General features: G+C 50.5%; 1 protein-coding gene across 8 annotated transcripts in view; it reads left to right on the top strand.

The window, feature by feature from the left end:
- Positions 1–12,638, top strand: part of TOP3A (DNA topoisomerase III alpha) — a 52,633-nt gene extending 39,995 nt beyond the window's left edge. For 5 of the 8 annotated variants that reach the window (XM_074388244.1, XM_074388243.1, XM_074388246.1 and 2 more), the window contains 4 exons: positions 1,930–2,052; positions 3,699–4,381; positions 9,102–9,218; positions 9,607–12,638. In XM_074388244.1, coding sequence (XP_074244345.1) covers positions 1,930–2,052; positions 3,699–4,381; positions 9,102–9,218; positions 9,607–9,791 — 1,108 coding nt within the window. In that variant the 3' untranslated portion in view covers positions 9,792–12,638. Of the gene's footprint in view, positions 1–1,929; positions 2,053–3,698; positions 4,382–6,988; positions 8,056–9,101; positions 9,219–9,606 lie in introns of those variants that run through there. The other 3 variants (XM_039475719.2, XM_039475720.2, XM_074388245.1) reach the window with 2 other exon arrangements.
- Positions 12,639–14,890: the final 2,252 nt, after the last annotated feature.

Genomic DNA, 14,890 nt, shown 5'->3' with positions numbered 1-14,890 from the left:
GGTAGTGCTCTGTAAGCATTACCTCATCCCATTCTCTCTCTTTTTTTTTTTTTTTTTTTGAGACGGAGTTTTGCTCTTGTTACCCAGGCTGGAGTGCAATGGCGCGATCTCGGCTCACTGCAACCTCCGCCTCCTGGGTTCAGGCAATTCTCCTGCCTCAGCCCCCTGAGTAGCTGGGATTACAGGCATGTGCCACGATGCCCAGCTAATTTTTTGTATTTTTAGTAGAGACGGTGTTTCACCTTGTTGACCAGGATGATCTCTTGACCTCGTGATCCACCCGCCTCGGCCTCCCAAAGTGCTGGGATTACAGGCTTGAGCCCCCGCGCCTGGCCTCTTTTTTTTTTTTTTTTGAGACGGAGTTTCGCTCTTGTTACCCAGGCTGGAGTGCAATGGCGCGATCTCGGCTCACTGCAGCCTCCGCCTCCTGGGCTCAGGCAATTCTCCTGCCTCAGCCTCCTAAGTAGCTGGGATTACAGGCACACGCCACCATGCCCAGCTAATTTTTTTTGCACCTTTAGTAGAGACGGGGTTTCACCATGTTGACCAGGATGGTCTCGATCTCTCGACCTCGTGATCCACCCGCCTCGGCCTCCCAAAGTGCTGGGATTACAGGCTTGAGCCACCGCGCCCGGCCTTTTTTTTTTTTTTTTAAACCTCATTCCATTCTCATAATCCTACCCTGCAAGGCAGGGATTTCTATGCAGCTTAGAGGGCAGAGGTGCCTGCTTGAAGTCAAGCAGCCCTGGTGGGCAGCAAAGGCAGAGTTTGAAACCAGGTTTTCACTGCCTTTCTCCATCCTGCCTGGCCCACCTGGGGCTGCTGTGCTCCTTGCTGCTAAATGAGAAAGGTTTCTCCACTCCTCCTAACCTCCAGCCATCAGTAACCCAGCTGGCCCCAGTGAAGAGAAAGCCACCAGCTCTCAGAAACAAGAGGTCCATAGACCAGACTTGGAAGCAGGTGTCAGAGCTCTTGTCACTCACAGACAGAAGCCAGAGCCACTATAGGCCTAGCCCAATACGTGGGCATATATTTAAGCACTTAATAAATGCTGTTGATGGGTTTTCCTTGCCACCGGCAGGTTTTTGGATTAGTACTCATTGGAGTATAAGGAGAGAGAATACTTACTTTTGTTTTAGCACTGTATTGGAGAATTACTATTATTCTTCTGTTATTCTGTTATTCTCTTGTAATGCTTCTCTGAGTTACTCCAGAAGGTCAGGAGATTATTTTGTGGGATTTGCCACTCCAGGGTTTATCTAATAATTTCCATTTCTGAGACTGTAAATTTCTTATTTAAATGATTGGAGTTTGGGGCTTTTTTTTCTTTGTAGTGTACCCAGGCACACTTAAAGGAATTGGTAAATCACATGCATATTGGCTAGTCAAACCGTAATGTTTCGTGGCTGCAAGGTGTTGAAAAACACTGGCCAGGAGAGATGGGGTTGGGTGGATGGGCAGTGGGTGGGGTGTAGATGTTGCAGGTGAGGCTCTGTCACAAACAGGTGGGTTTCCATTTCTAGCTCCCGTCCCCCCATGCATGCGCATCTCTGGGCAAGTTTCCAGCCCACACCAAGCCACTGCTTACTCACATGCAAACTGAGGGTGCCCCAGACACTGCGCAGACTTGGCATGAGGCAGAAAGGTGAGAATGTGTGAGTGCACAGCACAGGGCCCCTGGTGTCACCTTGGTTGGTTGTTGGTTTTCTAAGTAGAAAGCAGGGTCAGCAATAGCTGCTTTGTGCGTTTGGGATGTGAGAAGGCTCATTTTTCTCAAATCAGTGCTTGTGTCTCCAGTTAACTGTCCTCCAGAAAAGGGAATGTTGTCCTCGGTCATCTGAGGAAAGCTGCCTCGGCCAATGGCCAACGGCTGAGAGCCTGAGAGTGCCTCCTGCACTCCTACCACCTGACATGGCACCTTGTCCCCAGGTTCTACCTCAGCTGCATGGGTTTCCCAGAGTGTCGCTCAGCCATGTGGTTTCCTGACTCGGTGCTGGAGGCCAGCAGGGATGGCAGTGTGTGTCCAGTTTGTCAGCCACACCCTGTGTACAGGTGAGCTGGGTGCCTGAGTCAGGCACCTCCTTTGGAGTGTGCACACTACAGTGCCCATTTTTCCCTTGCTCCTGCCAGAACCCAGAGGGGAATGTCAGGGATTCCACTCAGGCTCTGCAGGGGTGTAGCTGTGTTCTGCAGCAGTCAGGTCAGCAGGCCTGGTCCAGTTCTGTTGTGTTCCATGCTGTCACTGCTTTGGCAGGTATGACCCAGTTGGGAGTGGGCCATGGGCAAAGAAATATATTATTTAAGTTCCTCCAGAAAGCCCACAGCACTAGTGCAATACAGTGGTTCTCAAACTTCTTGGTCACTAGACCCCTAACACTCTGAAGCATCGTTGTGGAGCCAAAAGAACTTTTGTTGTGGGTGGTTTATCCGTATATACCACATGTGAAATTAAAGTAAAAACATCTTTTAAAATATTAATTGGCTGGGCGTGGTGGCTCACACCTGTAATCCCAGCACTTTGGGAGGCCGAGGCGGGTGGATCATGAGGTCAAGAGATCGAGACCATCCTGGTCAATATGGTGAAACCCCATCTCTACTAAAAATACAAAAGATTAGCTGGGTATGGTGCTGCATGCCTGTAATCCCAGCTACTGAGGAGGCTGAGGCATGAAAATTGCCTGAACCCAGGAGGCGGAGGTTGCGGTGAGCCGAGATCACGCCATTGCACTCCAGCCTGGGTAACAAGAGCAAAACTGTGTCTCAAAAAAAAAAAAATGCCGGGCGCGGTGGCTCAAGCCTGTAATCCCAGCACTTTGGGAGGCCGAGGCGGGTGGATCACGAGGTCGAAAGATCGAGACCATCCTGGTCAACATGGTGAAACACCGTCTCTACTAAAAATAGAAAAAACTAGCTGGGCGTGCTGGCGCGTGCCTGTAATCCCAGCTACTCAGGAGGCTGAGGCAGGAGAATTGCCTGAGCCCAGGAGGCGGAGGTTGCGGTGAGCCGAGATCGCGCCATTGCACTCCAGCCTGGGTAACAAGAGCGAAACTCTGTCTCAAAAAAAAAAAAAAAAAAAAAAAAATTTAATCTATTTCTAGTAAATGCATTGCATACTACTGTAAATAACATGTTTTTTAGGGTGATAAAATACCTGTTTTCCAAAGCAAAATAATAATAATGACATGGATGACACTGTTTTTTACATTTTGGAATTCACATGTCTGGCTTAATAGGAGAGAGCTGGATTCCCATATCTGCTTCTGCAGTCAGTCTGCTGAGTCATTGTGTGTTCTAGAAGCTCTGGAAAACTCCATTGTGTACACACAGAAGAATGAGAGCAAAATAGATATAACCTCTTAGAATTACTATAAAATAGTTTGGCCCTCTCCTTGAAAGGGCTCAGGCACCTCAGAACCACACTTGGATAACTGCTGGTATAGAGACATGGAACTTTCCAGAGGTGTTTTTATTTTGGTGAATTATCTTAGATTTCATCTGCACTGCTTCCCACTGTCCACTCCTGTGATGACTGGCGGGGCCTTGTGGTGGGCTGATGGAGGGCCTCACAGGGCCCTGCGTGGGCTTCCTGATACATAAGGAGTGGTGGAGAGAGGCCTAGGGCTAAAGTAGCCCTCAGTGGACTAAGAAGAAACTGGCACCTGGTTATTAATTTTTTTCTCATCTTCTGGCCTTACTAGGTTGAAGTTAAAGTTTAAGCGTGGTAGCCTTCCCCCGACCATGCCTCTGGAGTTTGTTTGCTGCATCGGAGGATGTGATGAGACCCTGAGGGAGATCCTGGACCTAAGATTTTCACGGGGCCCCCCAAGGGCTAGCCAGCCCTCTGGCCGCCTGCAGGCCAACCAGTCCCTGAACAGGATGGACAGCAGCCACCACCCCCAGCCTTCTGACGGCAGACAGACTGGGCCCTCAAGGGCTCTGGCCTGGACCCTCCCACCACCCACGGCTGCCGGTGAAAGCAACTCAGTGACCTGCAACTGTGGCCAGGAGGCTGTGCTGCTCACTGTCCGTAAGGAGGGCCCCAACCAGGGCCGGCAATTCTTTAAGTGCAACACGGGTAGCTGCAACTTCTTCCTGTGGGCAGACAGCCCCAATCTGGGAGCAGGAGAGCCGCCCACCTCAGCATATAGACCCTTAGGTGGCTCGCTGGGACGCCCACCAGGTCCAGGGACCCACCTGGGTGGGTTTGGCAACCCTGGTGATGGCAGTGGTAATGGCATATCCTGCCTGTGTAGCCAGCCCACCGTCAAACGGACTGTGCAGAAGGATGGGCCCAATAAGGGGCGCCAGTTCCACACATGTGCCAAGCCGAGAGAGCAACAGTGTGGCTTCTTCCAGTGGGTCGATGAGAACATGGCTCCAGGTGAGGCAGGGAGGGGCATGTGATTTACTTCCTTGGGTTTTCAGGGTGTCTCTACCTCAGACTAGGAAAGCAGAAATAAGGCAAGGCAGGGTCATGGTGGGATTGGGAGGGGCACCTGGGCTGCCTTGCACCTCCATTTCCTCATTTGATCACTTTCAGCAAGGTGATAATTGCACAGTCCTCTTCCAAATTGAAGGGTAGTTACCTCTGCAGGTGTCACTTGCAGTAACGGTGTCACTTGCCCTGTGCCTGATACTAGGCTAAATATACTTCCTATGCATCTTCCATCCTCATCAGGAAAGCATTGTGATCACAATTTTACTTACAAGTGAGAAAGGTGAGACCCAGACACATGAAGTGGGCATTGCTCAGGATCACATAGCAGCAGACCCCAGGATGAGGACATGGGCCTTCCCAGTCCCATAGCTGTGTGCCCCTTGCATCTGTCATGACCCTTGCCAGACCATGAGCATCAGCCTCATTTCTTTCTTTTTTTTTTTTTTTTTTTTTTTTTTTTGAGACGGAGTTTTGCCCTTGTTACCCAGGCTGGAGTGCAATGGCGCGATCTCGGCTCACCGCAACCTCCGCCTCCTGGGCTCAGGCAATTCTCCTGCCTCAGCCTCCTGAGTAGCTGGGATTACAGGCACGTGCCACCATGCCCAGCTAATTTTTTGCACTTTTAGTAGAGACGGGGTTTCACCATGTTGACCAGGATGGTCTCGATCTCTCGACCTCGTGATCCACCCGCCTCGGCCTCCCAAAGTGCTGGGATTACAGGCTTGAGCCACCGCGCCCGGCCAGCCTCATTTCTTTAGCTGAAGATGCCAACCCTGGTGATATTTAGGAATCTGCCCAGGGTGACACAGCTTGGCCCAGTGTCCAGGACGGAGTGTCATTAGAAGTGGCACCTAGACATTGCTTCAAGGTGGATGGTGTACGTGGAAGCACTTTGATGGTTCAGTGTACTCCTGCTTCAATGTACAGCAGAGCTTAATTATATAGCTGAGAATGACCCAAAGGCCTAGTGGGAGCTTTGGAGTTGTGTGAATCTGGTGGTAGGGCAGGAAAGACAAGCAGCGTGTGACCAGTGACCAGCAACCTGTGACCCACCTCCATGCAGCAAAGTCCAGCCTCTCTGCCTCAGTTTGCTCAACAAGATGGTCCCTGCCTACATTCTTAGAGTTCCTGTTTTAGAAAGGAGTGTAGTCTCAGACTATGATCTTACGTACATGTCACTAGCCTGGCATGCACAGAAAGAACCCAGCAGCCTGCTAAAAACTGGGACTTGGAGCTGGCTATGAGTGCCAGTGGGGCCCAGAAATGGTCACTGGAGTGACAGACCCACACTTGAAGTGAGATGCAGTCTGGCCTCATCTCCCCACTTGGAAAGACATGGTGTCTGACCCCCACGCTGGCTGACAGACTGGCCTGGGTGAATGGGCACCTGGTCTGGAAAGGCCTGTTGAGGGACAGGAGGGCTCCAAAGCTGGACTTTGCTGCATGGAGGTGGGTCACAGGTTGCTGGTCACTGGTCACACACTGCTTGTCTTTCCTGCCCTACCACAGGCCAGCTTGCTTGGGTTTCTGCCTCTATAGTAAGGGCCGGCACAAAGTGATGCCAGTGTCCACTTACCAAGTGAGTGTGGGATGATGTCTCCAAGAGCTTAGGATTCTTGAGGGAGAGGTGTCAGGTAACATAAGGCGGCAGGCACATCACACCTCGACCTTACAGAGTTGGACATAGTATGAAGGGAGGCTGGCCGGTGGGGTATACGTGGCTGTGTAAAAGTCAATTTAGCCATATTATCTGCTGCGACTTTTCTTTTTCTTTCTTTTATTTTTTTAAGACAGGGTTTCACCATTTTGGTCAGGCTGCTCTTGAACTCCTGACCTCAGGTGATCCGCCCACCTTGGCCTCCAAAGTGCTTGGATTACAGCCATGAGCCACCACACCCGGCCTCTTTTTTTTTTTTTTTTTTTTTTTTTTGAGACAAGGTCTCGCTCTGTTGCTCAGGCTGGAGTGCAGTGGTGTGATCACGGTTCACTGCAGCCTCCCAGGTTTAGGCATCCTCCCACCTCAGTCTCCCGAGTAGCTATGACCACAGGCATGCACCACCACACCTGGCTAATTTTTAGTCTTGCTTTGTCACCCAGGCTAGAGTGCAGTGGCACTATCTCTGCTCGCTGCAACCTCCACCTCCGGGTTCAAGTGATTCTCCTGCCTCAGCCTCCTGAGTAGCTAATTATAGGTGTGTGCCACTACACCCAGCTAACTTTTATATTTTTTATAGAGACAGGGTTTCACCATATTGGTCAGGCTGGTCTCAAACTCCTGACCTGGTGATCCACCCACCTCTGCCTTGGCCTCCCAAAGTGCTGGGATTACAGGTGTGAGCCACCATACCCAGCCACCTGGCTGATTTTTATATTTTTTTAAAGATGGGATTTTGCCATGTTGCCCAAGCTGGTTTTGAACTTTGGGCTCAAGCAGTACTCCTGCCTTGGCTTCCTAAAGTGCTGGGATTATAGGCGCAAGTCACCACGTTCGTGACTTGCTACTTTTGCATGTCAGTTCTAACCTCAGCCCTCCCCTGACTCTCCCCACAGGGACTTCTGGAGCCCTGCCCTGGACAAGAGGCAGAGGAGGAACCCTAGGGTTGGAGGCCAGAAGCAAAAGGCCCCGGGCCAGTTCCTCAGACATGGGATCCACAGCAAAGAAACCCCGGAAATGCAGCCTTTGCCACCAGCCTGGACACACCCGTCCCTTTTGTCCTCAGAACAGATGAGGGCAGGATAGGGTAGAGCAAACCACTTTCTCAGACCTGTCCCCTTTGTGTTGGGAAATGAGTTAACCAGGCCCAAGTGGCCATTCAGTGTCCTGGAAACTTGGAGAACACTGTTGGCCTTTGGAGTTGGGCCTTCCTGTGTTAAGAAGCACAAGATCCAGACCACTCTCCAGGTCAGCTCTGCTGGACAGTGACTCTCTGCCCAGGCCTTAGGAGTGATCATAGCCACTGCTGAAAAGTCAGAAGTTTGCTCCCTCAAACCCCCCAAAGATGGTCACTGTTAGCAGAGGACTGGTGCAGTCCCACCTGAAGCCCACTGAGTGGCCAACTAAGAAGCTCCCAGGGCTGCTTCCTGCACCTCCAGAAAGCCCCAAGTGAGCAGCCAGCCCTCATGGAGCAGGCCCTATCCAGGCTGCCCCGGACTTCTCTCCATAGATGTTCTGAGGAGCATGGTGTAATGCAAGGAGGTGGCTGTGGTAACATTGATCCTGCAGAAGAAGCTTTATTGTCTATCTCAGTTAAGCCAGGACACCCAGAATTCACTGCCTTAATAAAGAATCCAGGCTGGGTGCGGTGGCTCATCCCAGCACTTTGGGAGGCCAAGGTGTTCAGATTGCCTCAGCTCAGGAGTTTAAGACCAGCCTGGGCAAACACAGTGAAACCCTGTCTCTGCTAAAATACAAAAAATTAGCTGGGCGTGACGGTGCACATCTGTAATCCCAGTTACTCGGGAGGCTGAGGCAGGAGAATTGCTTGAACCCGGGAGGCGGAGGTTGCAGTGTGCCAAGATCATGCCATTGCACTCCAGCCTGGGCAACAAAGCAAGACTCCATCTCGCCCACCCCCCCCCACCCCCCTGCCAAAAAAAAACCAGGAATCTTAACCTTACATGACCTCCTGTGTCTGGTTTGACTTGGCTCATCCACATTGTAGCATGTGTCAGTCCTCGATGTTTATGGCCGATAGTTCGCTGTATGAATATACCAGACATTTATCTATTTGTCGGACATTTGGGTGGTTTCCACCTTTTGACTATTGTGAATAGCACTGTGTGAACGTTGGTGTATGGGTGTCTGACCTGTTTTCAGTTATTTGGGGCATATGCCTAGCAATGGAATTGTAGGTTCATACCATGTTTTAACTTTTTGAGGAGCTGCCAAACTTTTCCACAGTGGATGCACCATTTTACACCCACCAAACAGTGCATCAGAGTTCCTGCTTCTCCACATCCTTGTGAACACTTTTTTTTTTTTTTTGAGACGGAGTTTCGCCCTTGTTACCCAGGCTGGAGTGCAATGGCGCGATCTCGGCTCACCGCAACTTCCACCTCCTGGGTTCAGGCAATTCTCCTGCCTCAGCCTCCTGAGTAGCTGGGATTACAGGCACGTGCCACCATGCCCAGCTAATTTTTTGTGTTTTTAGTAGAGACGGGGTTTCACCAGGTTGACCAGGATGGTCTTGATCTCTCAACCTCGTGATCCACCCGCCTCGGCCTCCCAAAGTGCTGGGATTACAGGCTTGAGCCACCGCGCCCGGCTTTTTTTTTTTTTTTTTTTTTTTTTTTTTTTTTTTTGTATTATAGCCATCCTAGTGGGTATGAAGTGGCATCTCATTGTGGTTTTGATTTGCATTTTCCCAGTCATTGGGAAAATGACATTGACCATCTTTCCACAGGCTTACTTACTGGCTGTTGGTATACATTCTTTGTGGAGAATGTTTATTTAAGTTCTTCACCCAAAATTTTTTTAAATTTTTTGAGATGTAGTTTTGCTCTTGTTACCCAGGCTGGAGTGCAGTAGCGCGACCTCAGATCACTGCAACCTCTGCCTCCTGGGTTCAAGAGGTCTCTTGCATCAGCCTCTCAAGTAGTTGGGATTACAGGCATCCACCACCACACTGAGCTAATTTGTTTTTTGTTTTTTGTTTTTTTTGAGATGGAGTTTCACTCTTGTTACCCAGACTGGAGTGCAATGGCACGGCTCACCGCAACCTCTGCCTCCTGGGTTCAAGCAATTCTCCTGCCTCAGCCTCCCGAGTAGCTGGGACTACAGGTATGCGCCACCATGCCCAGCTAATTTTTGTATTTTTAGTAGAAATGGGGTTTCACCATGTTGACCAAGATGGTCTCGATCTCTTGACCTCGTGATCCACCCGCCTCGACCTCCCAAAGTGCTGGGATTACAGGCGTGAGCCACCGCACCCAGCCTTGTTTTGTATTTTTAGTAGAGATGGGGTTTCACCATGTTGGCCAGGCTGGTCTAGAACTCCTGACCTCAGGTGATCCACCTGCCTTGTCCTCCCAAAGTGCTGGGATTACAGGCATGAGCCACTGCGCCTAGTGTCTTCACCCATTTTTAAATCGGTTGTCTTTGTTGAGTTGTAGGAGTTCTTCACAGTTTCTGGATACCAGATGCCTTTGTGGTTTTTGTGTCTCTGCAGGCAACTGCTGTGTTTCTCAAAACCAAACTGCAGGATTGGGCTGCACCATGAACTGGGCTAGGCATCTGAGATCAGACCCAGGCTCAGCTCCTGCTTCCTGGCTTGTTCTGCCACCCTTGGTCTGTGCCCTCATCCCTGGAGCCCCAATTGCCTCATCCCTAATGGGGTGTCCTTGTTCATATTGAGGTTCTCTGCTGAAGGCTTACAGTCAGGTACGACTGCAAATTAACGTTTCACAAATCAAACCTGTTGGAATTTCCAGGTCTCTTGATGGCCCACGCAGGTTGGCAGCACAGCCCACCCCATCGACGTTGATTGGAAGGGTTTGTCCCTGTGTTGAGCCACATTGGCAGCCTGTGCAATGCAAAACCAAGGAGAAGAAGATGACCCCCCTTCCCCCACCTTGCTGGATCTAGCAGAGACTAGGCACTGGCCAGGATGTCACACAGTGGTTTCAACCTCCTGGCTGCCAGCAAGACAGTATCTACTATCTGTTTTGTGCAGGAACCATAGCTTTGCTGGGTTAAGTGTCTTCCCCTACCAAGCAGCTATCCTGGCCTTGAAACCTAGTCTCTGATGCCATGTCCCCTCTAACCCCATCAGAGTTTGTAAAAAGCCCTACTTGCTCTCCACACCAACGCTGAGAGCCCATGGGTTAACTGGAGGCTTTCCTGCCATCTCTTGGTGAGGAAGCCTGGCTGACATGCTGCACGTGCTTCCCCAGGAGACTGCACTGAGAGCAGAGGAAACAAGACCAGCCCACACAACTGGTAGTGTTTGAAGAGTCTGCCCAATCCCGCCCCGAATACTTAAGAGCATCCAGAATTAAAGATAAGCCCTGTTGGCCAGGCATGGCGACTCACACCTGTAATGCCAGCACTTTGGGAGGCTGAAGCAGGCGAATTACAAGGTCAGGAGTTCGAGACAAACCTGGACAATATGGTGAAACCCCCATCTCTACTAGAAATACAAAAATTAGCTGGGTGCCTATAATCCCAGCTACTCAGGAGGCTGAGGCAGAGAATCGCTTGAACCCAGGAGTCAGAGGTTGCAGTGAGGTACACTCCAGCCTGGGCAACAGAGGAAGACTATCTCAAAAAAATAAAAAGCCCTGTCACCACCATCCAATACCCCCATCCCCCAGAAAGCCAGGCTTATGGGGACACAAACAGCAGCATTGGCACTGGTTTTTGAGTCATTGGGCAGAGACCCCACTGCCCTTTGGGATGAATTCACCTGCCTCCTCTAGAATCTAGCCGAGGACTTGGGATATTCACATTCAGCTGGAACTCCAAGTTTCTTGGACTGGGACACGTGGTCCCAGCTCACTATGTTCACCAGGATGTTGCCACTTGCCTATTGACCATCCCTACCTGGCACAGATCTGTGTACCCCTTCCCTATCAGCTCTCACACAGGGACACCCAGATGGCTGATATTGTTTCTGGGTGTAAGTGTGTTGCCAGAGGAGACTGACATGAGTTAGTGTACTGAGGAAGACCTACCCTCAATGTGGGTGGTCACCATCCAATCAGCTGCCAGCATGGCTAGAACAGAGCAGGTGGAAGGGGAATGGGCAGCTTGCTGAGTCTTCCTATGCCAGATGCTTGTTTCCTCCTCCCTGCTGTTGGACATCAGACTCCAGGTTCTTCAGCCTTTGGACTCGAGGATTTGCACCAGCAGCTTCCTGGAGCCTTCAGCCACAGACTGAAGGCTGCACTGTGGGCTTTCCTGGTTTTGAGGCTTTTGGACTTAGACTGAGCCATGCTACTGGCTTCTCTCCACAGCTTGCAGACGGCCTATTCTGGACTTCACCTTGTAATCCTATAAGGCAGTTCTCCCCAGTTAACTTCCTTTCTACATATCCATACAGCCTATTGGTTCTGTCCCTCTGGAGAATGTGAATATAGTCAGGGTCTGGCCTGCAGTCTGAACGTGGAAGGTTCCTTCTGAAATTCATGCAAGCAAGCCCAGTGGCCTCCCTGCCTGCCAGAGGCCCCAGCCCACTGAACTAACTGGTGTCATTGTCTCAGGAATTCAGCAAGTAGTGCAGAGATGACCCAGTGCAGGTCACCTGAGTCACTGGTGTTTGTCTTTGGAACACATGTGGGTTTTGTCCACTACAGCTTTTTAGCTTTCTCAAGGAATTAAGATTTAAATACACATGTTGACCGGGCACAGTGGCTCACACCTATAATCCCAACACTTCGGAAGGCTGAGGTGGGCAGATCATTTCAGGTCAAGAGTTCAAGACCAGCCCAGGCAACATAGGTCAAACCATCGCTAGTAAAAATACAAAAATTAGCCAAGCGTGGTGGTGCACACCTGCAATCCCAGCCATTCAAGAGGCTGAGACAGAATTGCTTGAAGCAGGGAGGCGGAGGTTGTAGTGAACAGAGATTGGGCCACTGTACTCCAGCCTGAGTGACAGAGCAAGACTCCATTTCCAAAAAAAAAAAAAAAGCAAATGTTGACTAGATACAGTGGCTCACACCTGTAATCCCAGTACTTAGGGAGGCTGAGCTGGGAGGATTGCCAGGAGTTTGAGACCAGCCTGTAATCCCAGGCATAATCATGGCTCACTGCAGCCTCGTCCTCCTGGACTCAATCCATCCTCCCACCTCAGCCTCCTGAGTAGCTGAGCCCATAAGTGTACACCACACTTGGCTAATTCATTTTTGTAGAGAGGAGGTCTGGCCATGTTGCCCAGGCTGGTCTCGAACCCTTGGCTTCAAGCAGTCCTCCCACTTCAACCTCCAAAATGCTGGGATTATAAGCATGAGCCACCATACCCAGCCTATTTTTTTGTTTGCTTTTTTAAATTTAGCAGCAGAGGTGGAAATGAGCTGAACATGTCAGCTCTACAGGAATAAATGGTCCCCCGCTGAGGACAATCCCACAGCTAAGTATTCCTGAAAAGAAGTGGGCATGAGTGGATTTACACAAAGGAAACGCTATTTGGTGAAATTTATTGTTGTTAGGGGTAGAGGATCTATGGGTGACATTTTCAAAGAAATACATTTAGATTCTCAATTTTTGGAGTCTTTTTTCTAAAATCTTCCCTAGCAATCCTTGCATTCTAAGCAGGAGTAGTCACTGCCAGTCAACAAGGCTCCTGGCTCTGGGTCACTTGGTGAAGGTATAACCAGGAATTTGAGTCACCACAACCAAAGGTTCTGAGTGTTAAGACACCAAAGCCTGGGCAAGCCCACACCTCGCGCCCAGGGCATGAGGTCATGCAAAGCTCCTAGCAAGACATTTGTTTCCAGTTCTCTGGCCAGAAACAGAAGACCCAGACATCACCCTAGCTAGGTGATGAAACCATGAACATTTCTCTCCCTCTTAACTTATCCTGGACATTTTCTTTTTAAAAAAAAAAAAAACAACAAAACAAAGCTATGGTATGAGAAGGGAAATTTAGAGCTACCTGAAGCAAGTGGCCTCTACAGATCGGCCCACATCCGGCTTGTGTTGTGGTCTGGTCGTCTAACAGTGACTCGAGACAGCTTGCTTCCTGGACAGCTGCACTCCGACCAGGGACTGGCCTGGCAGCTGGGAACGCCTTGCCATGCTGGGGCTTGGAATGTAGCTGGAGGGTGGGGCACAGCTAGGCCCATCAGTCCTTGTTCCTAGGCACTGTTAGCACTGCCCACCCATTAATCCTCACAAGCACCTGGCAGTTGGTATTGCATGATCCCCACCCAGTTAAGAGATGTAAGAGACGAGAGGACTGAGGCACAGGCTCTGCCCCAGGCTGGTCTTGTGCTCTCCCTCCACCACCAGGGAAACTGCTCAAAGTTCTCCAGGATCAAGTGATTGGAGTGGACCTCAGCCATGTGTCTCCCACCTTGGACCCTTATAATATCCTCTGTGCTGGGCGCAGTGGCTCAAGCCTGTAATCCCAGCATTTTGGGAGGCCGAGGTGGGTGGATCACGAGGTCGAGAGATCGAGACCATCCTGGTCAACATGGTGAAACCCCATCTCTACTAAAAATACAAAAAATTAGCTGGGCATGGTGGCGCGTGCCTGTAATCCCAGCTACTCAGGATTGAGGCAGGAGAATTGCCTGAACCCAGGAGGCGGAGGTTGCGGTGAGCCAAGATTGCACCATTGCACTCCAGCCTGGGTAACGAGTGAAACTCCGTCTCAAAAAAATATATATATATCCTCTGCAAGGAGCCCTCATACCTGCCCCTTGCCCTGCACCCAACACCCAGAGGCCTACACCACCATCCCACTTGCTCTGCATGCTCCTGCTTCCCTTGGGTCCTGTAGTCACAGCCGGAAGGGGTAGTCCTCTCAGGACACAAGTGGGGGAACGACCAGCAGAATGCAAGTGGCACAGCTTGGCTGGAAGCAGCCCTGCACCATGACACAGAGCCCTCCCCGGGGCCACATCTGTCATCTGGTGATAGGAAGTGAGCCTTGGCTTTGGTTCTTGAGGGTTGTGGGAGTTAAAATGCCCTGGCCTCTCACCTGCACAAGGCGGGGCAAGTTTCCTCCCCACTTGTGGAGCCACAGAGAGGAGCAAGGGAAGTAGAGAACACAGGTTTCTAAAAAATGATGGGCATGGCTGAAGGGCCATGAACGGCCCACCAACTCCAGAAAATAGGGTGCAGCATTTGGCGGTTCAGCTTTTCGGGAAGAAACAGCCCAAACTGGCTGGTTCCTATTACTAAAGCAACAAGCTTTTCAAATTTTCCTTCCACGTACCCTACTTGTCATGGACAGAAAGTTTGTGTTCCCCAGCTGGGCGCAGTGGCTCACACCTGTAATCCCAGCACTTTAGGAGGCTGAGGTGGGTGGATCATGAGGTCAGGAGTTTGAGACCAGCCTGGCCAACGTAGTGAAACCATGTCTCTACTGAAAATACAAAAATTAGCCAGTCATGGTGGCGGACACCTGTAATCCCAGCTACTTGGAAGCTGAGACAGGAGAATCGCTTGAACCTGGGAGGCGGAGGTTGCAGTGAGCCGAGATCAAACCTCCAGCCTGGGTAACAGAGTGAAACTCCATCTCAAAAAAAAAAGAAAAAAAAGTTTGTGTCCCCCTAAAACTTGTATGCTAAAATCCTAACCCTCAAGGCACTGCTAACAGGAGATGGGGGCCTCTGGGAAGTGATTGGATCATGAGTGTGGACCCCCACCATGGGTAGGTTCAGTGCCTTTACAAGAGACCCTAGGAGAGAATGTCCCCGCTTCCTCCACCTGAGGACAGCTAGATGGGGACACCTATGAACCAGGATGTGGTCCCTCACCAGACATGGGATCTATGTCTTACTCTT

Source organism: Saimiri boliviensis, chromosome 17 (assembly GCF_048565385.1).
Source record: "Saimiri boliviensis isolate mSaiBol1 chromosome 17, mSaiBol1.pri, whole genome shotgun sequence".
Taxonomy (NCBI): domain Eukaryota; kingdom Metazoa; phylum Chordata; class Mammalia; order Primates; family Cebidae; genus Saimiri; species Saimiri boliviensis.
The sequence above is the reverse complement of the archived record's forward strand: the minus strand, read 5'-3'. Positions and strand labels throughout refer to the sequence as shown.